We start from the raw sequence: 27870 nt of genomic DNA on the forward strand, positions 1-27870 counted from the left end.
CACATCAACATTGCAGTGCACTGCACTGCGCTGCAGCGGGCTCCCGCGGGCAGCGCTCAGCGCGCATGCGCATCCCCCGAGGGCTGCCACTCCTCCGTCCCTCCGACAAGCCCCGCCCTTCCCCCGCTAAGCCCCGCCCCCGACGTCGAGCCCCGCCCCCGAGCCGGGCGACCAATAAAAGCGGGGTGGGCGGGGCGGGGCGGGCCTTGCGCGTGGCGGGGGGGAGCCAAGATGGCGGCGGCGGCGCGGCCCGAGGCGGCGGCCGGGACGGGTGGCGGCGGCCGCGGGGAGACGGCGGCGGCGCCGTGAGCGCCGCGCCCGGTGCCCTGCGCCCCTCGCGGCGCCATGGAAGCGGCGGCGGAGGACGGCGAGGAGCCCCCCCGAGGCGCCCTGGTCCTGGGCTCGGAGCTGGTGGAGACCTACACGGTAGGGCCGGGGCGGCGGGTGCGTGTGTGTGAGGAGAGGCAGATCCCGAGGAAACGCGGCTGGAAAGCTGCGCCCGGTGTCGTGTAACACGTTGTGCTGAGGGGAAAGCGCTGCAGCAATCCCTCACAGAAAGTTACCTTTTTATATTAAAGTAAAACTAGGTGATTTCCGGGCGGCGTGGCCCTTAAGATTTTAACAAAAAAAAAAAAAAAAAAAAAAAGGAAAAAAAAATTGAGACGGTTTCCTTGTGCCCGGGCTTGATTTCTTCCCCGCTTTTTGGGGAAGAAGCTCCTCACCAAAACAAGGCTCTGCGCAGCTGCATGCAGCCAACATCTCCCGAACGCCGCCCTGTTATATAACTAAACAGTTCTGTCTGCCCCTGCCCTGCCTTGCTGCAGGGGGAATAGGCAGTTTGTGCAGGGTGTGAGTTATTACTGCGGGTGGCTTCTTGCAGCGGGAAACTAGAGGGGAAAAAAGGGAAGGGCTAAAGGGACTTAGGTACTGCTTGTGAAAACTTACTGTTTATTTAAGTAACACCTTAGATTACTGGCAGTGAAAATGGTACTCAAAAAAAAAAAAACTCATGAGCAACAGGAAAGAGGGTTCTGGTATTTTTTAATACACCTGAGTGTAAAGGCATGCCTTGGCAAGGGATGCCTGATGGCCACAGCTCGTTTTTGTACTGATGACCCTTGAAGCATCATTTTGGTAAGTGGTTGTGTTCACAGGCCTAGATAAAAATGCGAGTGCCCCAGCTGCCTTGCCAACGGGAACACACAGTGAAATGCTGGTGAGAAGCTTAAAACACATTTTTGAAGATAAGTTTGTTTCTTTTTCTAACAGTTCAGTTGCAGGGTGCGTGTTCACAAAGACTCTCCCCTCCCCAAGCAAGTTTATGTTCAAGTTGCAAATTGGTTAGGGCATGGTGAGGCTTTCGTGTCATCATGTCTGGAGACTTCTGTTTTAGGCAGGAACCGCAATTCAGTAGTGCTAGTGAATTTTCCTGAGTATTTTGCAATAACTGTGATTGAGAAATTAAAGTGGGTTTATCTGAAAAACTTTCAAAATGCTCCCTGTCCCCATACTCTGCTAGGCACAAGTTATGGACACGAACATGAAACGCTTAGCAGCTTCAGCTTGCAGATCAGCATCGAGGTATGAGCAAGGTCTGTTAATGCCATTAACGTGCTGGATTGAGCTGTAGTTCAGGCCTGTACCTTACTGTGCTGCAGGTAATCTTCTGCAGATCCCCTCGTAGGTGGGGGTAGCATTTTAAGCCACTACCAGCTTAAGCTGTCAGATGCTGAAGTCCTGAATTCTTATTTAATGTGAATGTTTCTGGAAGTATCAGCTGCTTTAGTGCAATCTTTTTAGGGGACTTAAATGCTTGTAAAGCAAAAATTCCCAGGAATTGGATGTATTTTGATTGTATTGCCATAAGTTTACTTGTGGCAATGCTATCGTTTACATGCCATTAAGTTTTCTTTTTGGCAGACCTTTAAAAACTGTTAGCAAGACTCCAAAACTGCAGGCAGCTTCTGCAGAAAGTCCCGAGTAGTTAGAAATATAGGCATATATCTTGGATGAAAACAGAATTGATTTACGAAGTGTTTCTTGAGATGAAATGACTTACAAAAGGCAACATGGGCCCTGTGTGTTTAAAATAACAGATCTTGTGGCACTAGGGACTTGACCTCAATGTACCTCAATGGAAGGGAAATATAGGTGGTAGAAAAATCAGTCAAATCCTGTAAAGATGAAAAGGGAAACAGAGCAGTATCAAGAAGCATCTTCATCTTTTTACATGTAGGTGTCAAGACATCAGTAGTGCTATTTACATCCTTGTTTTTGAAAGAATCAGTTTTGTTTTGGCCTTGTTGCTTCCCCCTTCTACCCTGCACTTTAGAGCTCCAGCCTGCAAAATAATCTCAACAGAAGGAGGTGTGTTTTAATGACACTGTTAGACATTTTGAGTTTAAATCCTGTAAGATATTTAGGGCAGGGCCCCAGTTCTATGCAATTATATTTTAAAATATTAGTGATTCCTGTTGGAATATCTGTGGCGGAAGATTATGGATTCATTCAATGGAAAAGATATTCCACTAGTTAAAATTTTTCTGCTGATTTCAGAAAGCCTGAGCCCTTTCACAGAGTGTTTCTCCTACACATGTTGGAGGAGTTCAAGACCAGGTATTTGTCCTGCTGGATGCTGACCAAAGGCTGGCTGATCCTAAAAAAAGGCCTTTAGGCAGCCAGTGCTTTATTTGCTTCCTGCTATGCATTTGTTTGTTTGGCCTAAATTGCCTTCCTGCCTTTCCTGTCTTCTGCAGCTGTTTTTAATATATAAGCTTGCTTTGGTGTTAAGGAAAGCACTGTGGCTTGCTTGGGATGGATATAAAGTGTGCCTAACAAGGCAGGGGGGAAGAAGAGGCTTGGTTGCATCACTGTGCTGGCGTTTGGGATGGAGTGGCTGCGGTCCCACCTGTGTCCCTGGGCAGTTAGTTATCTGTGAGGTACCTGCCTTGTTCTTGAGTGCACCAGGGTGCTGTCCCAGTGCGGTGCTGGGTGAGGTGCTCAGGGGAATAGCAGATATTGTGTAAAATGTGAGATGAGCAGGTTTTTGTAACCATTCGGGAAGTAGACAGGGATCAGGATGGAATCAGCAGTGCTCATTTAACAGCAGGTTTAAAAGTCATACTTAATTTCAATTACTAGTAAATATTTTACTTTAAATACTGAGAGAGATGAAAGGCATTCCGTGTGACTAGGGAGTGACTACTTAATTGCAATGAGCTTGGAGTGACTGGTCTGTATAAACAACCTCATCAGTAAGAAAGAAAATCATTGAAAATATAGCCATATGGGTCTGTTAAACACTTCACAAAGTAGAATTTAAATTAGCCAAAGCAAATAATTTATAGAAAGGTACAGAATATTCATTACACAACCTGGTAAAAGGCACTCTGGAAAAGAGGAGATAGGTTCCCAGGATGAAAAACTGAATGTAAACCCTTTCATGTTTTAGCTCCAAAGAAGCATAATTTATGACAAAAATGCAAATGGAGAGTTCATGTGGAGAGCTCACAAGGCTTTGAAACACAAAGCATATTGCATTTGTATCTGTTCTGCATGGTAGAGGCAGTTTGTGGGTTAATCTGAAATCAGTTGCTGTCGTTCTGCTGCTGATGCTGCTTGACAGTGAAGATGTACTGCTAGTTCTAGATGTGTTCTCCATGGGTAACATCGTGACTTTTTAAAATCTTACTTTGAGGAGTTGTATCAGCACACATAAAATGTTCACAGACTTTTTCTTTTTGCCCAGGCTGCTTATCCCTTGGTTTGGTATTCTCTTTCTAGAACTCAACAGTTCTTGTCATTTCAGCAGGAGAATATGAAACCTTTATTATGTTTACCTGAGCTGGTTTCAGAGTATTGTAAAAAGAGAGAACGTGTGTTCTCCTGTCTCAAGCTGTCAGATGGGAACTGTGAAGTTTATTGGGTTGGCAGTGTCTAATCTTAGATATTACCCATTATATAGTCAATCTTTGTCACCTTTAGCTGTAGTGCTTTATCTCCCATAAGATTTTTTTAGCACAGCTGTCTTTTAAATCAAAGTAATATCTTTATTACAATGTAGTACCTTTTTTAGTGCTAAATTTAATCCCCTAGTTTCTTTGAGTCTCCCCTTGCTTTCCTCTGGGTTGTGGGAAACTTCTGAATACTCAGATTGTTCCTGTTCTGGCTGCTTAGCCAGGGTAAAACAGTCCTGACCTGCAGCTTCCCAACAGCATGACAGGAAGCCGGACGCAAGCCCTGATCGAGGCTGTAGTTCTGTGTAAACAGTTGTCATCTTTCACTGCTCATCAGATCACTGACACATCGTTTGCTGTGTGCAGCAGTCAGACATCTTGATGCAGTTGTCTGCAGGACTTGTTTTTTCTGTTCAGCAAGCCAGAGACTTGCTGAAGGCTCAGATGTTTCGTACAAAAAAATGCAGCTGTGATATAGCTCTCAATTCAAATGGTATTCCACATGTTTGTTACTCCTCTGGTCTGTGGCAAGAGTAAGTGAAAACTGCCTTTCTTTTCTGTAACAAGTTGAAAATTGATGCTTTTTTTCTTCAAGTGAGATTAGCAGTAGGTGTACATCCTTCCCATAGCACCTCTGAATCAGGTCTGTGTGACCTGTGGCAGCAAGCAAGTTCCCTGCTGTGTTAAATGCTTTCAATATCTGCTTGTCAGTTGATATTTCTTACAAAGAAGATAGTTGGAATAGGTAACAATTTCTTTAATTGGTGGTTTTCAAGCAGCTGGTCCTGCTGAGCCATGGTAGTTTTGCAGTGTGTTGTATTTTCTGTCTAGACACTTTCCTTGTGGTGCTGCCAGTTTCCTGCAGGATCACTCTGGAAAGTCACCTGCCATTGAAATCTTGAGGTGTGTCCATTCAGTACATGCAAAGTTAAAAATGAGTTCCCCTATCCAAAGAAATACTGGATTGTTTTAATTATTTGTAATGTTTCTTTGGGCACAGTCATAATGATCAGGAAGCTCTATTATGTTTGCTTTTCTCTGAAAGGAATAACCTAGTTAATATCCAGCCAGCCAAAGGATTTGCCTAGACTTCTGAAGGTCAGGCTGCTTTTCCACAAGTGACAGGAGAGTGTTTGCCAAGTTCCTTTGCCTGTTGGGAAGCTTGGTAAATCTGTCTCGTATTTGCTGTGGCTAGGTATGAAAGGCAATTTCATCTGGCTAGCAGAAATACTCAGCAAAAGTAGCTCTGAGATGATGGTTGTTAAACCTCCAGTTGGAAAAATAATAGCTATTTCTTGGAAATAAAATGAACATCTTCCCATTTTTGTTTGCAGAGCAGTCACGTGAATGAGGTTCGGGCATCCTGCACCAGCAAGGTCACTGTAGAGATTAGCTAAACTTTCGGTTAACTGTGGTACTTTGCTATGAATATTGAAACACCGTTTAATAATACGTTATCCTACATGCATCATAGTCAGCTTTTCTTTGGCTACTGTTCTAGTTCCTTTCCTTACTCTACTTTCTCTCTTTTAGGTATACATTATTCAGGTCAGTGTTGGCAACCATCAGTGGACAGTCAAACATCGTTACAGTGATTTCCACGACCTGCATGAAAAGGTAAAGATAACAAAACTTTGGCATTCCTCTCTTGCAAGACTTACAGTTTGTGTAGCTCTTGTGTGGAATATAAGTTTTTTTTCCTTGGTAAAGTGTAAGAATGTCTGCTAGATGGAAACTAAACCATTAAACTGCAAACTCAAGTCCTTTTTTTGCATGAGCAGCATTATCTCCCTTGATTACACCCCCTTCTTGAACTGTAGGAGATTGGCCTGGACATGGGCCTTGGACACAAGCCTGTATCAGAAAGAATACAGTTCAGGCTGCAATGATTACAACTTTTGTTAGTAGAAATGTTTACGATAGCTACTTTGCTCACCAGATGCTAGATTGGAACAAAGACAGTCTTCAAGGGGTTGCTAATAAGCTGTTGTGAGATGGATGGATGTGGCAGTTACTAACCAGCACTGATTAAAGACAGCAAGTGAAAATGAGAGAAATTCCACTATATTCCAGACTGGGCTACTTTCTCAGGAACTCATTATTCTGCATTTTTTCTTATAGCTGCATTCTGTTTTGTGATGTACACATGTTTTGTGGAACAATCCTGTGAATGAGGCTAGTCAGGATGGATGTGAATTTTCATATATTCTCAGAATATATGAAATAATAAAGATAAAATGTTCCTTCTAAAAGTAAAATTAGAAATTGAGCAATAGCTTTAATTTACTGAAATGATTTTAGTTTTGGATCTTACCAGGGAGAGATAGCATGCTCTTAATGCATTCATTTGTATCCTTCATGTAAGTTCAGGTGGCATCAGGCAATAACTCTGTTTTTTTCTGTATTTCAGCTTGTTTCAGAAAAGAAAATAGATAAAAATCTGTTACCTCCTAAGAAGATTATCGGAAAAAATTCCAAAAGCCTTGTGGAGAAAAGACAAAAGGAATTAGAAGTCTACCTGCAAACCCTTCTAGTCAAGTTTCCTATTGCTGCTCCAAAAGTGCTGTCACACTTCTTGCACTTTCATTTATATGTAAGTTATGCTTTTAGCATATAAAATGTGATACTGAGAGTCTCCTCCAAGTCCACAACTTGGAGAGGGTTGAATGTTAAAGCTTCCGAAATGTCTAAAACAGCTTTTTTTCCCCCCAGGATTTTGCACAGTATAGCACAATAAGCATGTTTTTAAGGAGAATTTTGACACAACCTTTATCGTAGTAGGTACTGTGGCAGAGTAGGGAATATGAGATAAGAAAATAAATGCTGGCAGAATACTTGCAGTCTGCAAATACAGCTTCAGCTGAATTGGTTGTTAAAGCTGAAATCAGTAGTGCTAGCTCTGAGAGCATTATGTAGTGGATCACCCCACCCCTCACACGTTTAGTTGGTTAGAGCTCTGTTTCCATTCACACTGAAACAGTTTCCAGTAGCCAGATGGAGAAAAATGGCACTTCTCAAGAGCCTACTGTCAGAGCAGCCTAGAGAGCCAGTACTATAGAGCAGATAAAATACTGTAGTAAAGGAAGCTTGAAGCGAGTGATGACTTGCCGTTGCTTGGAATGCAATTTTTTCATGCATCCTATGAGTAATTACGTTTTAGTAGTTTGGCATCATGTTGCAAGGGGGAAAGTGGGCTTTAAAAGGAGAAAAATTCACTGGAGAGCTCAGTGGAAAGGAAGAACAGTAAATGCTTTAGGGATGGGATGTACTGAGATGGCTCCTTCTGGTTTTATGATTCAATTTTGAAGCCTTCGTATAAGTGATCATCAGGTATGCTAATCAAGATTTAACAAGAGGAAAAACTTGTTTTATTTGTGTATTCTGAAAACAAATGTCTTTTCCTGGGTTGCAATTGCCCTGCAGGGCTGAGTGAAAAACACTAGTTTGTATTTTGATCAAGCTCTCTAAAATAGCTTTGAGTTCTTGAATGTGTTTAAAAACTTGCATAACAAAAAGACAGTGGATGTCCGTTCTTTTCAGATAAAGCAAGTTTCCAGATCTTGAGCAAATTGTATTTTCTCAGGCTGCTATCTTAAATGATGCAGTGATGTTTCTTTAATGTTCCAATACTGAATTGTCCAACAGAGTTTTTAATCAGACACAGCTTGTTCCTGTTCCCTCCCCTGTCTTCCACTTGTTTTCTTTTTCCTGTTGCCAGTAGTCAAAACTCACTTGCTGAAGCTTCTAGGAATTTATTTTAAACTTGCATTAGTGCTAATCCTTTTATCTTTTACTTTTCCAAAGAACTATCATTTAGATAGGAGTGCTCCTTGGTTTCTTTACCTCCCTTGTGCTTTAGGAACAAAGGTCTTGCTTCATCTGCACTTTTGTCTTTAGTGGCTTGAGGTATAAATTCAGTTGTTTACTTGGAGCTTGTTAGAGTAATTTTAAATATCTACAAGAAATGTTAGTGATTCAGAAGAAAAGCTAAATATTTACCTTAGCAATTCTACTAGAAAACAATTTTCCTCCAGAACTTTGATCTTTTAAAATATCTGTTTTCAGATAGCCCACATTCACACTTGATACAATTGAATTCCTAATATTGCCTCATTAGTTTATATAGACTGTGATATTTGTCCATTGCTATATACAGCAGTTCCAGACAGGAATTTTAAATTCTACTTTTGAGGCTGACAGAACTGAATGAATTACAAGTAGACAGCCTTCCATAAATACATGAATTCTACTTCATATGTTGCAAAGAAAAGTTAGGATCTGCCTGGCACAGAAGGGCAGTGCTGATAGTAGTGCAGCACATTACCCGTGCATTGCGTAGGATGTGCACGGTGATATGGGGCTGCAAGGTTTTTGCCTTTTTTGCTAATTACATACAAGTACTTAGAGCTGAGAAAGGGGCCTCTGCTAGACCTAGCACAGTGATGCAGTCACTTTTTTATTTGTTAATTGAGGGATGATGCAAGTGATAATCTTGCTCCAGTCATAAAAGTAGGAAAATGTGTCCCCAGCGATGAGAGGGATGCAGAGTATAGCTTCAGTTGAGCATGTACTGCTAGGTGAGCATGATTGGTTTGTTCAAAATAAGTCAGAGCTGTTGAATTTTGTTTGGAGCGCAGCTCCTTCTACCTTGTGGCCCCAAAACTCTGGTGCAGAGGCTTTGCTTGTTCCGGTTGTATTGAAATATGCCTTTCTAAAGCTCTTGTTTCATCAAAGTCTGTTGCAGGTGTCCTGTAGCTTTATTCCCTCGTTATGAATCATGAGGGCTTTGTCAGCAGGGCAAGCTCATCAGATGTTTGTTTCATGATAATCCATAATGTGTGTTTATCCTTTGCTGCTGCCTTATCAGGTGTGTGTGTCTAGGGAAGTTTTGCTCTCGCAGTGCGTGGTTTCTTGCTGTTCTTGTGGGCCCTTGTGAGAACTGTTGGAAATGCTCAGAACTACTGACTTCCACGGAGCATTTGCTTGTTGTGGAGAGAAGCATGTCTAAATGGAAATGGAAAATACATGCACTGTTCTCTGTGCATCCTCAGTTTTAGGAGGAACAAAGCCATCCATTGAAAGTTTTCATCTTTTTTCTTCCTTCTGGAGCTGTCAGTGCCTGGACTGGAAGCTGAGTTACCTGGATAGGCCCAGGAGGCTGGAGGGTGGAGAACAGAGCTTGCCAGTTATTTTCTCCAGCAAGTGCAATAGGGAGTTGAAGTACAGAAGACTTGATCTCCCTTTTTCTCTATAGACTTGTTCAGCTAAAGTTTTGGGCATATTAGTGGTATTCTGAGGAAGTGCTGAGTGCTTGATGCACTTGATTAAGTTGTTAAAAATATTGCAAGTCACAATTTTTTTGAAAAGACCATACCTAGAAATTTCCCTGATACTGCATGACTGGTTAAAATTGCTTCAAAAACAAGCTTGCTTTCAACTTTGGCGAATAATGGGCAGTAATAGTTGCTTGTAGCTACTGTTACCTTTTTTAATATATGCAAGGTGTGCTTGTAAGTTGAGTATCTCCCATCTTGGAAATGAAATCATGTATAATTAAATAATTTCAAGTTATTATTCTGAAGTACCTTGAAGCTGCAAATAAACCCATTAGTCATACACATAGTTGATTTCTGGGAAAAACAACAGCAAAGGTGTACAGTGAGAAATTGTAATAAGTATGTAAATAACAGACTCAATTACTCTTTGCAGGAGATCAATGGGATCACTGCTGCACTGGCTGAGGAGCTCTTTCACAAAGGTAAGGAACTTGCCAGGAACGACCTGGGACTGAAGAGAGGTTCCTGTGTGTGGATTCATGTTCTAGAGATGTTTAATCTCCAGACACTCAGATTCTTGGGCTCTGCATATCAGACTCTGGGACTTCTTCCCTTCATTTTTTTCTTGCTGCTTGTAGGTTAGGGCAGATGCACTTTGAATCAAGCTGTCCCTTTGAGGGAAGGGGAGGAAGTAACAGAAGTGCAATTACTTTTGGAAACTAAATAAGAAATCCATTAATTCAGCTATTAAATGGAGCTTACTTATTAGTTACGTCCTGAAAGGATAAGATGTGATACTAGTGATCAAAAGCTTTTGTTAGGCTTTCTGTTTTGGCATGTTTTGTGACATGCAGGGAAAGTTCTTTTGTGCCAGCAAGTGCTGACATCCGTAAGTGCTCCATGTGTTAAATGCAAGAAACCACATTGTGTCTAATCTATTACTGTTCCTCCAGAATTTGGGGAAATATGACACATTCTGGTCAGTTAATTAAAGGATGTTATTTTCTGAGGCTGGCAGATGAAAGTGGAATACAGTTGTTGTAAGTGCAATAGCTCTTTTTGTCTCTACTGTAAGTGGAACTGGTCCACTGACAGCAGGAGATGTGTGGAGTGGTCAACCCAGGCTGATTTTGTTTTAAAGGAGGTCCTAGAGGCTATTGTGAGTTCCAGCTGGAGCAGTGGTGTTGGCTGAGGTGGTAGGCAAAGCGCTCTTCCATATGTTGCTTGAGATTGTTCTGGCACAATTAACTTTAGGTAAAGCCATTTCAGAGGGTCCTTTCAACATTTTTTTGAGTGTTTAGTGCATTTCCTGTATCTGTTTGAAACAATAAAAATATATGTTCTTTTGGTGCCTCTGTGATTTTTCGAGTGTAAGGGGCAAACCTTTTATTTCTTAGCTAGATCTTCTCCATCCCGTTTGTTCTTTTGTCACCACTGAAGCTGTGTGACTCTCTGCAACAATATGTTTCATATTTATACTCTTTTACAGGAGAGCAGTTGCTAATGGCTGGAGAAGTCTTTAGCATCAGACCCCTGCAGTTATATGCTGTTACTCAACAATTGCTACAGGGGAAGCCTACATGTGCTAATGGAGATGCCAAAACTGATCTAGGTCATATTCTGGATTTCACCTGTAGACTCAAGTATTTGAAGGTGAGCTATACTTGCAGAAATGCTGCAGGCTTTGTTTCTAGCAGACTTTGAAATGATTCTTAGCAAGCTTGGAGTCTAGTGTGAACACACAGAAGCTGGACAGATTATTTTATTTAAGCTCCTGCAAGCACTGAGATGTCTCTGAACAGATATTTATTTTGCCTGCTTTCAATACACACCTAATTCCCCAACAAAGGCACTTATACTGCTATTTCTGTGGAAATTCTGTTGCCTTTACCGTTTTATGGGTTTAAAAAATCCTCTGAAGTGCAGATTCTTTGAAAAGTGTCTTTTAGAGAAAAAAAACTCATCCTTGTTTTTTGGGATTTCTGGCTCTTCTAAATGCTTTTGAATGAGTCCTTAAGTTTTTGAGATGCAGGTAAGACCAGACAGACAGCTGAAAGATTTCTCTGCAGATTTAGATGTTTCCAGCAAGCATTAATGAAATAAACCATTTTCATGCTGCTGACCTTCTCTGAGGACAAACTATTAAGACCAAATGGAATTTTTTGGTGCTTTTTGATATGCACCAACAGAGTGCTATGTGGTATTTTTAATTTTTTTCCTCCATAATCATTTTACCAGTCCCCTGAATTTCATGTTTAGTAGTGATGAAGGTTTTTCTGTCTTGGAAGATCCAAATGTTTCTGAAAAGTGGCCCATTATGGTCAGCTGAGGATGAAAAGTTTGTCAGTCTTGCCTAAGATGTCTTTTTTTCTGTGCCTTGTGTTACAGAACACAAGCACAAGGTGGCAGTTTAAGGTCAGTTCTTTACTTTCTGTGCATACTTACTGCAACATTTTTTTCCAAAAAATTGACTTGTCTAATTTTATTGAATCATGATCTACTTGAAAATTTGGCTGGAATTCGAAGGTTTTCCCAAGTTGCTGTATTTGTGATATAGCCTGTATAAGACTTCTAAAATGCAGACAAGTTTAATAGTGTGTTTTTGATAGTATTAACTCTGATTTTAATTGTTGATTTCTAGGTCACTGGAACAGGAGGACCTTTTGGAACCAGTAACATTCAGGAGCATCTCCTGCCTTTTGATCTGTCAATTTTTAAATCACTTCACCAAATAGAGGTAGGACTGAGATACTCTTTGCTCATCACTTCATACAGGCTCTGTGAATGCCAGCAAATGCAGCAAATCTGCTGCATAATCTCAGCATGAGTAATTGTATAATTTGGCGTGGTGCTAGAACTGGAGAGTACAGTGTTTGGAAATAATCATGAAGACTTATCATTCTATTCTAATTAAAAGTTTGGGGTTGGCTGGTAGCGAGCTAATGTTTTCATCTTGTAGTAAACACAAGTCTATTGAGATTGGCAGTGCTGATCTAGAATGACTTTCAAGGGAGGCAGGAGCCCTGCATCTGTTCAGTGTGGTTTCTCTAATACACCAGTGAAATTGCTAGTTGTGGTGGTTTTGCAGTGTGCAGTGCTTTACCAAGAAGGCTTGTTTGCTGCAGGGGCTGCTGCCGACCTTTAGGTGGCATAGATTCAGCATGATCAACAAAACCACTTCCTCATCTTAAGCAGCCTGTGTAGTTAGTACACCAGCATCTTAAGTTCTTAGCATAGTCTCCTTTGTTCCCAAGGCATTTCATTTTTTATTTGCAATAAAGAACACATTAGGATACATAAATGAACTTGTCTGCAGGTGGAGCCGCAAGTTTTCTATGAGTTACCACTCTTAGTATCAGTAAAATGCTGCGTCCTGTCAGACTGCCTGGGTAGTTTCATCTCAGGCAATATATGGGGAGGCAGAGTTGGTAGGGAAAAACCTTTTCTCAAAGAACTCTTTCAGTTTCACTTTTCTGCAAGTCTCAATTTATTTGCTTTAGTTTTATGAACTTTCAGTATTAGTGATCTGATAATCTCAGGCTTGTCTGTGTTATGAGAAGGGAATTTTAGAGAAATACTATAAAACCCAATATTAATGCTTTCAGCTGCCTTTTCTATGTTTCAGCTGTCTAACGTTTGTTTCTAATTATGTGACATTATAATTTTCTCTCAAAACAGATAAATCACTGTGGGGCAAAACTCATTAAAGGGCTGACTTCGTCAAAACATGCACTAGCCACAATGAGTGTTCGGTTTTCAGCAACATCCATGAAGGTAAGAGTTGCTTAAAGCACGTGCAAAAATAACATGCAGCAAATGCATGCAGAGGAAGTGCATGTGTCCCTTCACAGGGACATTTTGCTTGTTTCTGTTCAGACAGAACTGAATGGTTCTTTGGGCTTTGGTTTGGGAAGGATACCTATAGTAACGTAGCTTTCTCAGTTCCTGGATTCTCCATTCCCTGGTTCAGAGTGGCTGCTTCTGTTGGAAGTCTCTCCTTGTCAGTCTAGAATAAACATGCCTGCTTTCTGGCCCAGGCAGTTTATGTTTTAAGACCTGAAACTTTAAATTATTAGGAAGCTTAGCAATCTTCCTTTACGTGTGCATGGCCATTTGGACTGCTTTCAAAATGGTCAGCTTTCCCTGAAAACACAAATGTAACACTTCATTGTGCTTGTCTTAAATAGGAAATCCTTGTGCCTGAGGCCTCTGAGTTTGATCAGTGGGAGCCAGAGGGTGCAACTTCAAATTGTCCAGTGACAGCAATTATCCCAACGTGGAGAACTTTAACGACTTTAGATATGAGTCACAATAGCATATCTCAAATTGACGATTCGGTGGTAAGATTCATTTGAATTATTTTTCCTTTGTGCAGGAAGGGAAAGACTGGCTGTGCTCTTGTAGAGCATCACATAGCAGGGATTTTACATTTACTTCATATTTTCATTCATCTGGACGAATTTTTCCCTTGCATCTACTTTTTAATGTTGATTAGCAACACAAGTTAGAGCTTACTAGAAAACAATCTTAAAAAAAGCTGAAATCTTTCTTTTCTTCTATATTTTCTTTGCTCTTTGTCATTCTGTGCTCTAAGTAACATGTTCATGAATGTTGACTTTGAAGCATTTTTACTGTTTGCATTAGCCTTAAGCCACTTAAAGTAAAACAAACAAAAATAAACCAAAACAAAAATAAACCAAGCAAACTTTTGTGGTCTAGACTTTGGAGTATTATCAGAGTTGAAGCTTGCTGCATGTTTAGAAATATTTGATTTTTGTCAGCCTTCTTGACATCAGCACAGTAGGTAGAGCATGGAAACAACATCTGAAATATTTTGCCAATACCTTGTTTTGCCATTTTATTATTTGGCTATTAAGGAAAAGAAAGAATCTGGCTTTTGTCACAAGAACATATGAAACATGCTTTTTTACTCAGATTTCTCCTGTGAAACAAAAAAGCTACTTTTCTACTCAAACTGTGACTTAGTCACAAATGTGACTTTAAGATGGATCGCTGAATACTTTTTAAGCTGCAGTAACATAACTTAAGGGAGTGATGCCTTTTGTTTGCTTGTCAGTCAGCTGCCAATGCAGGATGTATGTCCTGTCTTACACTCTATGGTGCATTTTACCACAAGCATTTTTCCTCCTGCTAGAAATTAATTCCGAAGATTGAATTCCTGGATTTGAGTCACAATGGGGTGTCACTGGTGGAAAACTTGCAGGTAAATGATGCTTTCCAAGGTGCTTTTCTTATTCTAAACCTGTTTCTTGTTTCAGAATTCTGTTGCTGAGTTTTATCGTGGAAAACTGTTTAAAACAAAATAGGCTACTTGTTATAACAACATGAAGTACTCTTTTAATGGTGCATTTCTGATTTGCTCTAGATGTTTTCATTTCTTTGCCAACATTGCTGTATAGCATTTTGTTTCTTGCCTTCACTGCCAGACATATTTCTTAATTAGTAAAACTGCATTTGAGGAAGTTCTCATTTTACAATTTCAGACCTAGGTTAAGAATAATTTCCTAGCCTGTTTTATGACTAGGCAGTTTTCCTATGAACACTGCACAAAACAGAGTTCTTAATGTTTGTCTCTAATATGGTATAATTTTAATGATATGGTGTATGACATGGATTTTCCCTGCTTTTGTAGCATCTTTACAACCTTGTTCATCTGGACTTATCCTACAACAAGCTCACGACGCTAGAAGGTGTCCACACAAAACTAGGAAACATCAAAACGCTGAATTTAGCAGGAAATCAACTGGAAAGGCTGTGTGGTCTTAACAAACTGTACTCATTAGTCAACTTGGATCTGAGCAACAACAAAATAGAGCAGGTGAGTGTTGATCTTTTTCAGGGTCAAACTGAATTGTGCTTTGAATTGCAAGACAAGTATTCTGAAGAGTGAAATTGCAAATTAAAAATGTCTCATCAGTAACTTACCCTGGTTATACCAGACAATGAACAATATATAACATTAATTGATGCTAAAGATGCTTAACCTGTGTGACGGTGCTTCGTTTATTTATTTGCATTCATTTATTTTTCTATAAACTTTCAGATTGATGAAGTTAGAAATATAGGAAGCCTCCCATGCTTAGAAAAGGTGGTCTTATCCAGCAATCCTTTGAGCATCATTCCTGATTACCGGACCAAAGTGCTTGCTCAATTTGGGGATAGGGCCTCAGAGGTAAGCCATGGTGCACTTCAAGGAAAAAAAAATGAGGAAAGTAGTGCAAATATTAAAGTTGATTTTTTAATTGTGCATTGAAAAAGGTCTTTAGAGAATAAAACTTTTAGTAGTATTCCATTATGTCCATGGATATAAAAGAAATGCTACCCTGTCTTCACTCAGATAAAGCAGCAGTATATTAATACTGCAGTATTTGTGCTAGAAAGGTCTTAAACTTTTAAAGTGCTTCTGAATGTACATTAAATTAATCCCATTTTAGAGCTATGGTCTAATGTGATTTTTTTTGTGTGTGTAATAGTTGTAAAATACACAAAGTCCACATTAAGCTAATACTATATTAATTCAAAAAGTCTTTGTTTTCAGTGTAATTTTGGGAGATATTACGCATTTTTCCAGGTCTGCTTGGATAACATTGTTACCACAGAAAAGGAACTAGACACTGTGGAAGTGCTGAAAGCTATTCAGAAAGCAAAGGAGGTGAAGTACAAACTGAGCAACTCGGATAAAAAGGTGAGCTGGAGTTGTGCTGGGAGAAGTGAGTCAATTGCTTATGATGATTATGGTGTCGTGAATCTTGCAAAAAGGCTAAAATATATTTCCACTTGGCCAAATATAGGCCAATTAGACGAACAGATAAATTAGGTCTCAGGGGAATTGATTAATGAAGCTTTCCTTATAGCAATTCTTACAATATCTTTGCTGCTTTAATATGAGATGAACTTTTTTCCTGTGTTTTCAGTATATTTTCAGTAATTATCTGGCCTTCCTTTCTGTGCTGGCTTGGTAAAGAGAAAGTGGGAGGAAAAGACAGGATGATTTAACACAGTGACTGTACAGTAAACCATAACAGCCATGCTTTAAATAAGGGCAAATAAGTAAATAAGTGCAAAAACGTATTTTTACTGTGTGCAGCAGAGTGCTGAAGTGACTTTGCCATCTTCCTTGTGGCTATTTAGTGAAAAGTCTGCATCCTCTCTGCGTTTTTGCATGTGTGCTCTTAGCATTCTGTGTAGCTGATTAGTCCTACTTGGAATTAAAACTACTATCAGAGCTTGTTCTGTCAGTGCAGGGTGGAAATCTTGGTTTTCTTGAGCGTTTTATGAAACTAACTCTTCTCAGTGAACACAATGATTAGTGATCAGAATGACTTCTCAGAATGAATTTTTCGTGCAATTCCAGTAAGAAAATAGAAACCTCGGTGGATGCAACAAAGAAATGCTGGCACTAACTTCGCTATTACTAAATTTAAGAAAACTAGTGCTAAAATTTAGAAACCTTGTGTTAGACGGGTTTTAGTTCAGGATCTGATGTCCCGTGTGTTTAGTCTTTTCTTTGCTCATGGCATACTCTCTTTATTAGATCAGTGAGGACTCCAGGCTCACTGCTGCCAGCTCCAAATCCAACTGTTCTTCTCTTACTGTTCGTCCTTCCTCTCCCTCTCTGCCTCGTCCTGTCAGCTCCAGCCAAGGTAATCATGTATGTATCGTGCTGCTGGGCCGAGCCTCTTGGTTCTGCTTTTTGAAGCTGTATTGATATACATGAGTATTATGTGCGTTGGTACAGGGCTTCTTGACACAAAATGAAGCAGAAAGACATGGTCCCGTGGGTGGAGAACTTGCAAGCTGCGTGTGAATGGGCAGTTGTTCACCAAGGTTAATTAACAGTGGTGAAAGTTCGAGTGCAGGACTTGTACTGCCTTGTCCTGCAGAAATCGCCAGCAGGGCACTAGGTATCTCTTCCCAGCTGACATGTGTATCCTAGCTGCTTAATGGAAAACATAAAAGTATAGGCAGGTATTAAAACTGCTTCTTGCAGTATCTTGCTACAGCGAATCGAAAAATGAAATAGTACCTGTCCCACCGTGGCTTTTTTGCCAAGAACTACATTTCTGTCATGAAATCTGAAGGACACAAGGAGTAGTACATGAGCGGAGGAAAGACAAGTTACGGGATCGGTGATCACTCTGAGCTTGTGTTTGGGCATTTCTGTTGTGCTGTAGCTCCTACTAGCTTTACCTGGAAGCTTTTACTGGATCTTTCAAAAAAGAAAGCGCCTGTTGTACAAGGAACTTAGAAAAATGGAGTACCTTCCTTTTGAGCTTTTGCAGAAGCCTTTAGGATGACATATGGTTACAGGAATATTGTGACTAGGAATAGGAACATATTTTTTGCTTTTGCCTGGTTAAAAAATCTATTCCATTGCTGTGTCTTCTGCCAGATCAGTAGAGGTTTCTAAGTTCAATCTATAACAATGAAATTTTTCCGGGAGCATTTGATTTGAGGACAAACAACTTAGAACAGCTACTGATATGGTTATTTATGTAGTTCATTTACTCTTGTAATGCTTTTGGATAGCCTCTGTCACCTACAGATAAAATGCTGCCAGCTTTTTCCAACATATGTGTGCGAAATACTTCTATTTTGAATAACTTCAAATCAATTCTTGCTTTTGAGTATAAATCGCCTAAGCTATAGGACTGAGGCAGTTTGTATACGTAAGAATCTACTGTTTTTTGTAGGTCTAGCTGTAAAAATGCATGGTAGCAATAGCTGTGACAGTGCAAGAAGATTAGTGAGTAGTCCTTTCATATTGCAACAAACTTTTAGGAGCAAATGTCTTGAGAGAAAAATGAGTTTTTTTCTGAAGTACTTGGGAGTTTTGTAGAAACTTGCTACAAGTTTAGTAAGATTTGAGATGTATATACATTAGTCCTTTCCCATAAAGTTTCTTTGCTAAAATCTTAGGCAAGGCTATTCTAACTGGTAGAAAAATGCAAGAGGAGCAGCACAGGCTACTCTGCTGTAATGGTAGAAATCTGCTGCTTGCTGTAGATTTAGCTCTTAAGGGTTGCTTTCAGAATACAGATGGTGAAAAATCTATGTAGAAATGTTGAAATATGCTGGGTAATGAGTTTCACTGGATCTTAAAGCATGAATAATGGAATTAATTTCCTGATATGCTATTTCTATGAATTGTTTTCTCTGCAGTTTTTGTAGACACCATCTGTTTCCGTAACATATTACTCAAATTAAATGTCACTGAGAAATGGCTTATGGAAAAGGATTAAATATTTATGTAGGAAACAGAAAACCAAAAATAATGCTGTCATGTTCTATTTTTCCTGTCAGTTTGAGTTTCCTTCTTGCTAACAGTATTTTGTTCAAGTAATAAATACCTTTTGCTTTTCCTCTGGCTGTGAGACAATTTCGTGTAATCTGATGAACTTTACCATCAGTCCAGGAAAGTGCTGCATGCAGGAGTTTTTATGCTTGTCAGTCATACGTCCACACTGCAATTCTGTTTTCATTTGTGCGTTTATATCCTTAAACTGCTGGGCTCGGTGGTAGTGTTGAAAAACGATTTGCTGGGTGGTATTAATGCAATGCTGCAAATGTCAAGCAAGCAAAAGAAATCAAATATCTCTTAGAGCATTGCCTCATATGCACTCAGGAAAATGTTTCCTGATCAGTCATCTTTGAACACATCAAAAACGTTCTGAGTAAGGTGAGTTAATTCTCCAGAACCAGAGAGAACCAGAGCTTTTCAGTGTGGCTGAGTTTCTGAAGGATTTACACCTTTAACGTGAAGCCTACAGAAATTTGACAGAATGTTAGAGTTGCCAAAGAGCAAGTGCTTTGCTGCTGGCTTTGCTAGCCTGGGCAATGTCTTGGTGAACTAACTCGGAAGTCATGTGAAAGCTTCTCATGCCAGATAACGGTCTTGATGATGACTGATAGCTTGAAAAAGGAATTTTAACTGCTATGTACCTGATTTTGCTTTGTGCCTGCTATTATGTGAAAGCATCCTTTACCCTTACTGAGTTATAACCAGATTTTGATTAGATGACCTGTTTCGCAACCCGTCTTGCCTCTGTTTCAGTATTGTTAAGAACTGTTTGTATTTATTCTAGAAATAATTGATAGAGAAACAGTCCTAGCCAGCAGTTCGTTGCAGTCCAGTGGTTTGACTCCTACAGACCATACAGTTCCCCAGAGATGCTCTGAAATGTCAGACTCCAGATGTAAAAATCAGGTAAATACAGTTCTTATGTTTACTTTATAGCATTTTTAAGTTTCCTGCAAATTTTATTTCTGATGTTAAACTTCTCTTGTCAAAATAATTCCTAGCAAAGTCATTCTGATTTTTCAAAACTATTATACTGGAAAAGGGAGGTAGATTTAAACTGTGTGAAGGTTGGTCCACCTTTCAAATTCAGCAAATAATCCATCTTAGTTGTAGATTACTGGTACCACTGCTTTTATTAGTTTTTAAAGTCAAGGACTTGCAATATGTTGATCCAGTATTGCTATCACATGTAATTTAGGATCCACTTAGTGTAGGACTGCAGTGTTGCAATGACATCACTCTTTGGAAGAAACTTCTATAATAGATGATGGCTGATTTTTTCCTTCAAATTTCTGCTGCTTGATAGCTTCTAAATTATACCATCGTCAGCATTGGAGACACTCTTCATTACTATGAGTGCCAGCTTAAGGGTAGGAGTTCTGAGTTCTCCTCCTTTGCCACCACTGTAGTTGGTCTTCAAGAACTTCCTTACCTTTTTACATGACTTTACACAGCCTCAGTAAAATCTGATAATGTGCAGAAAGAAGGTATATGGGCCATAGGTTGGATCTGTGCCCAAACCAGCAGCAGAGTCTGTCCTTGCCTGCCTTAATTGAATGCCCAAGCTGAAGTAACCAGGTAAACCCTCTCACCCTGGATTCTCAAATTAGATTCTGCAAGGAGAGCTATTCAACTGTACTACAGCTAGGACTTTGCAATGGGTAGACCGGCTTTAAAATGCTAGAGCCAACATTAACTTTGATTTTCATGTATGCTGAAGAGTGTCAGCAGCCATAAGTAGTAGTTGGTGGCTTTCTGATTTTTTTTCTTCTCCTTAGGCACCCGCCTCTCTTTTGGATTCATCCAAAGAAAATGGAAGAGGTCATCATATGTGGTAAGCTAGGTATCTAAGCTTTGGTTTAAATCTCCCTATAGGCTTTTCTGTAATAACTGCAGACACTGTATTCTTAAAACCCAGCCTTTAAGGCAAAATGTTTGCTTTCACTGTGTGCTGTGTTTTTTGACTGAAAGCAATTTCATGGTGCATAGTGTTTTTAAACTTTGAACTGCTGGATGCTTTTGGCAGTAGCTGTTTGCAGAATGCTTGAACTCAGAGATATGCTGCTTAGAGTTGGGAAATGTAAGATGAGTAAATATTTTAACTCTTTCTATAGAATTACGCATTACTGGCCTTTTAAATCAGTGGCTGTGTGCAGTACAAATAACACTGACTTAACTGCCTTAGCAAGGGTAAGTCCCCAAGCTTTGAGAAGGGGCAGTGTGAATCATAGGCAGTTATAGACTATTATAAAAGTATATAAACTATTATAAAATTCAAGTTTGTATTTACTGTGGCTTTTATCTCTTTTAAAGTTTGGATCATTCAGAGGAAGAACACTGTGCAGTGCCTGATCCCTGCAGCACCATCATCTTGCCTTTTAATTGTATGTCATACACTGCCACAAACCAGGATTTCATCCAGCACCTTTCTGCCTTGATAGTGCAGACTGGTCAGAGGTCGCCCCCCTCCTTTACAGAGAATAAAGGGAACCCTCTGGGTGATTCCAGAACCATAGAGAAAGAAGATGGATATTTTGAAATGGGGCTTCATGAAGGAGAGCAGACTTTCAAGTTCAGCATTACTTCAGATACTCAGCCATCTGACAGCACAGCAGTGGAGAGCGTTGATGTAGTCAGAGTTCTCTGGAGCTTCTCCATCCACGTTCATAAAGGACTCAGGCAGTTTGCTTCCTGTTTGGTTTTGACTGATAGTATGGTAGCTGTGTTTGAGATTCCTCATCAGGAATTGAGAGGAGACTGCCAGCATATCCCTTCTGCCTTGAAATTAACACTGTGTTTTTCATACACGGATCTGATGGAATTTGGCTTTCTTATGCCAGAAATCTGTTTGGCACTCAAGCTGAAGGACAGTGACCACTGTTTGTTTGTGCTTGCAGACTCCCAGAATCTTCAAGACTTTTACTCCTGTTTACACACGTGTTGCTCTCAACACTGCACATCAGTGTTACTGAGCTCCACACTGTACTGTGGAAAAGCAAACCTCCAAGAGTTTGTCTGTCAGCTTATGGAATTGAACTGCTTATCATCAGAGGATGTAGAGATAAAAGGATGTTTCCCAACATATCTTGTTTACAGGAATAAAACTAATGTTCACAAGGCCTTGCATCAACCAGAATCAGCTGACAATAACAAAGCATGGTCCAAAAATGCTTTGTGTTCTGCACTTTATCCAGCAATGTATAAATCTGCTGATCAGGGCCCCTGTGTGTTCCATCCTTGTTGGATATTCCTAACACCCCAGCGTTTCTACATAGTTAAGGTAGATTTCAGTGTGCTGCCAGGCAAGGGGGTAGGTGCAGAAGACCTGAGAAGTGTCTTCAAGCTGAGCAGGATTCCCCTAGCATCAGTTGTGTTGCATCCAACTCATGGCTGCACCCAGCAGAAGGGATCATTTTTGGATGGGCACGTGCTGGAGTTGCTTCTTGGATACAGACTGGTTACAGCAGTATTTGTTCTACCTCATGAGAAATTCCACTTCCTAAGAATCTACAGTCTTTTAAGAACACTTCTGCAGGATGTTAAGACTATTGTTATTTTCAAAGCTTCAAACAAATTGGATTCTGTAAGAAATCACTTCCTGGAGTCCAGCATGCATGGTCAGTCAGCAAGGTAATGACTATTCTTGCACAAGAACAGTGCCCAGTGCTAAAGTTGATGTGGCCTAACCACTATCAGCGTTTGCCACTGGAGCTGGTTTTGGATCTGATGATCACATCTATAATGGTGAAGTTTGTTCTTTCTGCTCTTATATAGTATGCACGAATGTTTATCCTGAATTTTGTTTTACTTCGGTTTTGTTTTGCAGTTATAACTTATTTCTCATGGATGGAGAAATTCTCATTTCTCCACCTCATTCTGCACTCGCAGGGTGACAAGGTCATGACAGATTGACAAATTTTCTCTTTATGCATAGGAGATCATTTAAATTAAATGAGTCTATGGATATTGATAAGTTGTCTTTTCCTAACTGTTGAATTAAATGCAAAGTATTTTTTTGTAGAAGGCCTGTGCATTTCTTTTAATGTTGTTTTTTGGATCTCTTGTGTCTCCTAGCTTTTGCAAGCCTCATCTGACTCTGTCATCTTTATATCCATCTGAATTTCTTACGCAGAAGATTACAGAAGATAACCAGATTCCACTTCACGTTAATGTTTCTGCGTCTCTGCAGTATATTGCTGGACTGAAAGGAAATGCCCTAATTGAGTTTTTCCATAGCAACATTGCAGAGGTATTGTGCCTAACCCAGGTGTATAAAAAGATGTGACCTTTTAGTGCTAGATAAAATAGTTACCTGACTACGTTAGAAAGTAATTTGATGACTTAATTGTTTAATGCATGTGCATAAATGCAACACATGGACTTGGCTGTAGAGACCATGGAAACCTAAGCAGATAAATCATGTTTTTGACTAAGCTTTCCATGCTGTGTGGAAAGTTTGAAAGTATGACTCTTACCTTAAATTCGTGATACGACTTGTAAAAAGAAAGATCACTGTGGTCAGAAAGAAAATTACATTTTTTATTCTTTTCCATCATTTCCAAATCTTCTAAAATAAGTACTATTTATAAGTTGTGCCATTCCTTTTACACCTGGAGGGAGCTGATGAGGAAAGCAAACGACTCGTTTGAATTTGCAATAAGCTCATCAAGCTAAAAGTTTGGAGGATGCCTAGCTGTAATAGCAGCTTTAATTGCTACCTGTGTTTCTATCCTCTCTCTTGAGGCTCTTGGAATGCAGCCCCTCGGTAGCATCTGAAAGCTTAATAGACTTGCTGAGGTTTGGGAAGTGCTGCTGTGTGTGGCAGCCGATAAAATTTTTCAGTGTCTGGACTAGAAAGACTAAGGGTTTTCTGATTTCTTATTTTCTGGAAACAACAAACAATTAGTTCAGAATAGAAAAATATATTACATATAATACAAAACATTTTCTGTAGACAGCTATTATAGCTGTGTCCAGCAACTTTGGGATAAATTTTGACTCTTTGATAATAGCACTTTCAGATGCTTCAGATTTAGAAACTGTTTTTATAGGAATCTAAAACTGCCTCTAAACTGATGAAACTGAAAGATCAAAATGCACAAGTGATTTATGAAGTGATTTGTGTCTTAGGTGGAAAATGAAGAGCTGAGGCATCTCACGTGGTCTTCGGTTCTGTTTTACAAAACACCCGATGTGGAAGCGATGGCTTGTGTGCTTCTCTCAACAAAAGCTATTTACTTTCTGTTGGATGACTCTCTCATTCGTGCTCATGAGCACCAGTCAGGTAAGAGTTATTAATTTCAAGCTTCTAATAAGGTAATGAACTCGGTCTCTGTCTTCCCTTTGCGTTACCAGCCTTACCTGGCATTATTTTTTGGGCCTTCTAATTGAGGAAGAGAGGGGTATATGGTCTGCTCTCTGCAAAGGGTCTGAGGGTTTTATTTTTAAAAAGCAGGTTTCAATCTTGCCATAGCTGCTTCTCATACAAGGCCCTTCCATGTGCTGTACTGTCCAAGCTTTTCACATGTCATTTAATACTCTCTGGGCTCACCTCAGCAGCTAAAAAAGCCAAAATAGTAACTGAAAGTCATGCTGTGCATTTAACTGTGTGACTGGTTAATGAGGCATATGCTATTTTAAATCTGTGTGATGCAGCTGCTTGCAGAGTAGTATGGGCAGAGATTTGGTCTTATTTGACACTTAACAATTTATTGAGAAATTATACTCTTGGAGGAAACTTCTGCAGCTTTTTCCTATACTATATTTCTTGAACAGATTTTTGGACTCAAGAAAACTCAGACTGTGAAAATAGCTCTTTCCACCTCTCCTGCTGCTTTGTGCTAAAACTTAATGATCTGCAGTCAGTAAATGTTGGCCTGTTTGACCAGTACTTCAGAATTACTGGTGAGTGCATTTTAAGCTCTAAATTTTCCTAGTGGCTGTTGTCTCTCTAGGCATCTGCTGTTGCTTTTTTGTAAAAGGAATTAGTATAATGCTGGTAGTGCTGTATAAATGAGTAGGCCAATTATGTCTTGCAAGACCTTGCACTCAACTAGGAGGCTTAATATCAATGAATTAATTGGTCACACAAGTGTTTTTAAAAGTTTTTGTGTCTTAGTGAGAGATTGAAAAGAAAGTCTTAAGACTTTGTTGTAGCAAGGCTTTGGTTTGCAATGAGGAGTAAAATCAAGGTACTGTCTGTACTGCAGAATGTGTAGTTGACTTTTCAGATGTGAAATAAGGCTTAAAGTTTACAAATGTAGGACAGTAACTCTAAATAATGTGGAAGTTTAAATTTTCTGCTTTGCCCCAGAGTCTCAAAGTTTGTAAGGACGAGTCCGTACAGCAGCCAGAATGCAATTTTTTGCAGTTAATGTGTGTTGTATTTTAAATCAAGAGAAATTGCATAATGTATTTTGAAGGAGACTGTAAAAGGTTGTTGTCATTTCCAAGGATTAGAAAGTGATTCAAAATACTGCATTCGAAACTGCACATTTTTGAAAGACCTAATTCTTGCAGGAAAGATTTTTGACAACAGTTCTGTATTGGTGGAAAATATATAATGAAGCATGTTCAGATGTGTGAATGCTTTGTTCTGCCTCCTTTGCAGGACCCTCTGCAGATCATATCGTCACCTGCTTGACAAGAGATAGTTACAACACTCACACCTTCATACAGCAGCTAATGGCGGTTTTGTCGCTGCTGGCGCGCACGCCTTCACCTGAGCCAGTAGATAAAGACTTTTACTCTGAATTTGGGAATAAAAACACAGGTAAAAGGTGTCTCCTATAAGGCTTAAGCTGTTCAGGCTATGTGTTTAGAGCATTGTCTACAGTACAGTGACAAACTCCTTCACAGGATGTCCTGTTCCTCATACTTCAGCCAAACTCCCTTACTCTAATTGGAGTTTTCCACAAGTCCTGTGGTTCCTAGTTTGGTCAAATAAAGGAATCCTCATCTTCTGTGAGAAGGCAGAGAAGCAAGAACTAGACTTTTTAAGGCATGTTGGGTTAAGTTCAAATGTCAGAAGTAGCTGTTTTGACTTAATCCTAAAACCAGTTCATGGCGCAAAATAAAATGGCATTTTCTGGAGGAGCGTTTATTATGGTCACTCTTAAGGTGAAGCCTTGTAAGCTCAAAAAGTGCAAGGACTGAAGGGAGGAATAATCTCTTATGAGGTAATTGGTTATTTTTGTTATGAAAAAGCAGATAAGCTTACAGGCACAAGATTCCTGCAAGCTTTGCTGCATTTTTCTGCCACTTCGCAGGGTGTAAAGTAGGCCTGACTTCCTGCTATTCCAGAACCTAGCCTGTGCTCATCCAAAAAGCAGCAGTTCATCTTGATCTTTTTTTTTTATTATTTTTTCCCCCCTCTTCCTGTCTGCTTAAAAAGAGCAGGGATGTTGTTTGTGTTCAGTGCTCTGATCATGCTTTCAGTCAGTTCAGAACAGTGGGAAGGGGGAGACAGGAAACAGGCTGGTAGGAAGGCAGATAGGCTCTGCCATAAGAATCCGGCTGTATTTCCTTCTGCCTCTTCTGCTTCTCACTCACACGAGTTATGTGGTTAAAAATTAGCAGAAAAATGGTGATACAAAAGACTCCAGTCTTCCAAATGAAAATTATCACTTAATTTCATTTGGAAGTGAATATATCAGTGTTGTATAAAATTAAAGCTATGTAAATGGTTTTAAAACTTGACTTATTCCATCTGCAAGTACTTACCAAACGTTGTTGTTGATACCCATGCATGAAGAAGATATTGAATACTAACATATGTTTATCCTTGCAGGAAAAATGGACAATTATGAACTGATTCACTCTAGCAGAGTAAAATTTATTTATCCCAATGAAGAGGAAATCGGGGACCTTGCTTTTCTCGTGGCAGAGAAGATGGATGGTTTGACTAACCTTCAGTCCCTGAATATCCTTTTGTATGTGCTGGCATTTCAAGTAAATCATGTAGAAGGATCTGCCTCGAGTTGTAGCTTGCTTCAGCCTAAAACACTAATATTAACCAGCTCTGACTTGTTCCTCTTTGATGAAGATTATATCAGTTACCCACTTCCTGAATTTGCTAAGGAACCACCAAAGAAAGATAAATATCAGCTTGCAGATGGCAGACGAATCCGGGATTTAGACAGAGTACTTATGGGTTACCAGACATATCCTCAGGCCCTCACGTTTGTGTTTGACGATGTTCAGAACCAGGATCTGATGCAGAACTTAGCACTGGATCACTTTGGAGAGACTGAGAGCACCCCAAAGGGACGCGCGAAGCGAGAAGGCAGCAGGAGTGGAGAGATCCAGTGGTGCGTCTTTATCCCGAGCGCAGAAAGCAGAGAGAAGTTGATTTCCCTGCTTGCAAGGCAGTGGGAGATGCTCTGTGGCAGGGAACTGCCTTTGGAGCTCACTGGGTAATTACTGCACAGTTGACATGGTTGCAGTGTCCACTGCAAGGTAGAGCACGGTGCGTGAGTAGGTAGAGCCTGTGGAGTACTGTTACTTTAGTGAGGAGCTGACCTGGACTCCCTTGTTCCCTAGTGCAGTGAACACTTAATAGTACATATTCTGAAGTGTTAACCAGGGATTGAACTTTTTGTAAAGTCTATTTTTTATGCACCAGTATATAGTGAAAAATTCCTGAGACATCCTGGGAAACTGTATGGAGAAAAAAAAGGAGTCAACACTAGATATGCTGTCATCTAGGGCTGTTAGTTTCCACTCTTTTTTTCTGTATATATTACTCTTACTGTTCTATACAAATTATAATGTGTAAATAATGATAAATGCTTGTGTATGTTCAAGTGCAATGTTATTTGTACAAGATGTATTTTGGGTATGCTGCTAATGCTTATTATTTAATGACCTTACAAAGAGTTTTACTATTACTTCTTTCTGAGACCAAATGTAGTTATTTGCTGCCAATCATGAACTTTGCAGTAAGGTTAGAGCTACATGCAGAAACTATATTTTCATCTGAAATTATGGTTTCATAGGCATTCTTTTTCCTTAGTCAAGGAAAGAAAATTTGCATTTGATACTCTTGAAACTGAAGAGTACATTAACATGGATAGGCAAGCATTTGTCAGCAAATAATGAATTTGTATCTCTGAGCACCGAGTCTTTCTTTTGCCTACTTTGTCAATACAAATAAGGTGTAATTTGACAGTTTTCTTCTGGTCTTGTCTTTATTCAAGCTTCTTGGGTTTGCTGGGTGTCATAAAGCACTGAGGCACATCCTTTGCTTCTGGAGTGTATTGTGCGGTAAGAAATATGTAGGAAGATGGGAGGAAATAGCTCTATATGGAATAGTATA

General features: G+C 39.8%; 2 protein-coding genes across 2 annotated transcripts in view; both read left to right on the forward strand.

The window, feature by feature from the left end:
- LOC148596214 (E3 ubiquitin-protein ligase PHF7-like) overlaps positions 1 to 27870 on the forward strand; it is a gene marked incomplete at its 5' end in the record, with an annotated part of 499504 nt that overhangs the window by 378357 nt on the left and 93277 nt on the right. The window lies entirely within an intron of this gene.
- On the forward strand, positions 293 to 27725 carry NISCH (nischarin). Its single transcript, XM_010223901.2, has 21 exons — positions 293 to 426; positions 5490 to 5573; positions 6367 to 6549; positions 9666 to 9714; positions 10722 to 10885; positions 11874 to 11969; positions 12911 to 13006; positions 13420 to 13572; positions 14388 to 14456; positions 14886 to 15071; positions 15297 to 15425; positions 15825 to 15938; positions 16788 to 16896; positions 19339 to 19460; positions 20333 to 20388; positions 20868 to 22184; positions 22629 to 22803; positions 23685 to 23838; positions 24330 to 24458; positions 25165 to 25326; positions 26344 to 27725. Exons 1-21 carry the CDS (start codon positions 346 to 348, stop codon positions 26970 to 26972), a joined length of 4257 nt encoding a protein of 1418 aa, XP_010222203.2. The 5' UTR covers positions 293 to 345; the 3' UTR covers positions 26973 to 27725.

This window comes from Tinamus guttatus, unplaced genomic scaffold (genome assembly GCF_059628265.1).
Source record: "Tinamus guttatus ecotype Peru unplaced genomic scaffold, ASM5962826v1 Tinamus_guttatus_pri_ptg000026l, whole genome shotgun sequence".
Classification (NCBI taxonomy): domain Eukaryota; kingdom Metazoa; phylum Chordata; class Aves; order Tinamiformes; family Tinamidae; genus Tinamus; species Tinamus guttatus.

What these genes read in the sequence shown, in the direction of transcription:
- NISCH (XM_010223901.2), top strand. Translation starts at nt 346, where the DNA reads ATGGAAGCGGCGGCGGAGGACGGCGAGGAGCCCCCCCGAGGCGCCCTG. An exon ending in TTTCAGCAACATCCATGAAG is followed by an intron (nt 13,007 to 13,419) that starts GTAAGAGTTGCT and finishes TGTCTTAAATAG; the next exon opens with GAAATCCTTGTGCCTGAGGC. An exon ending in ATTTGGGAATAAAAACACAG is followed by an intron (nt 25,327 to 26,343) that starts GTAAAAGGTGTC and finishes TTATCCTTGCAG; the next exon opens with GAAAAATGGACAATTATGAA.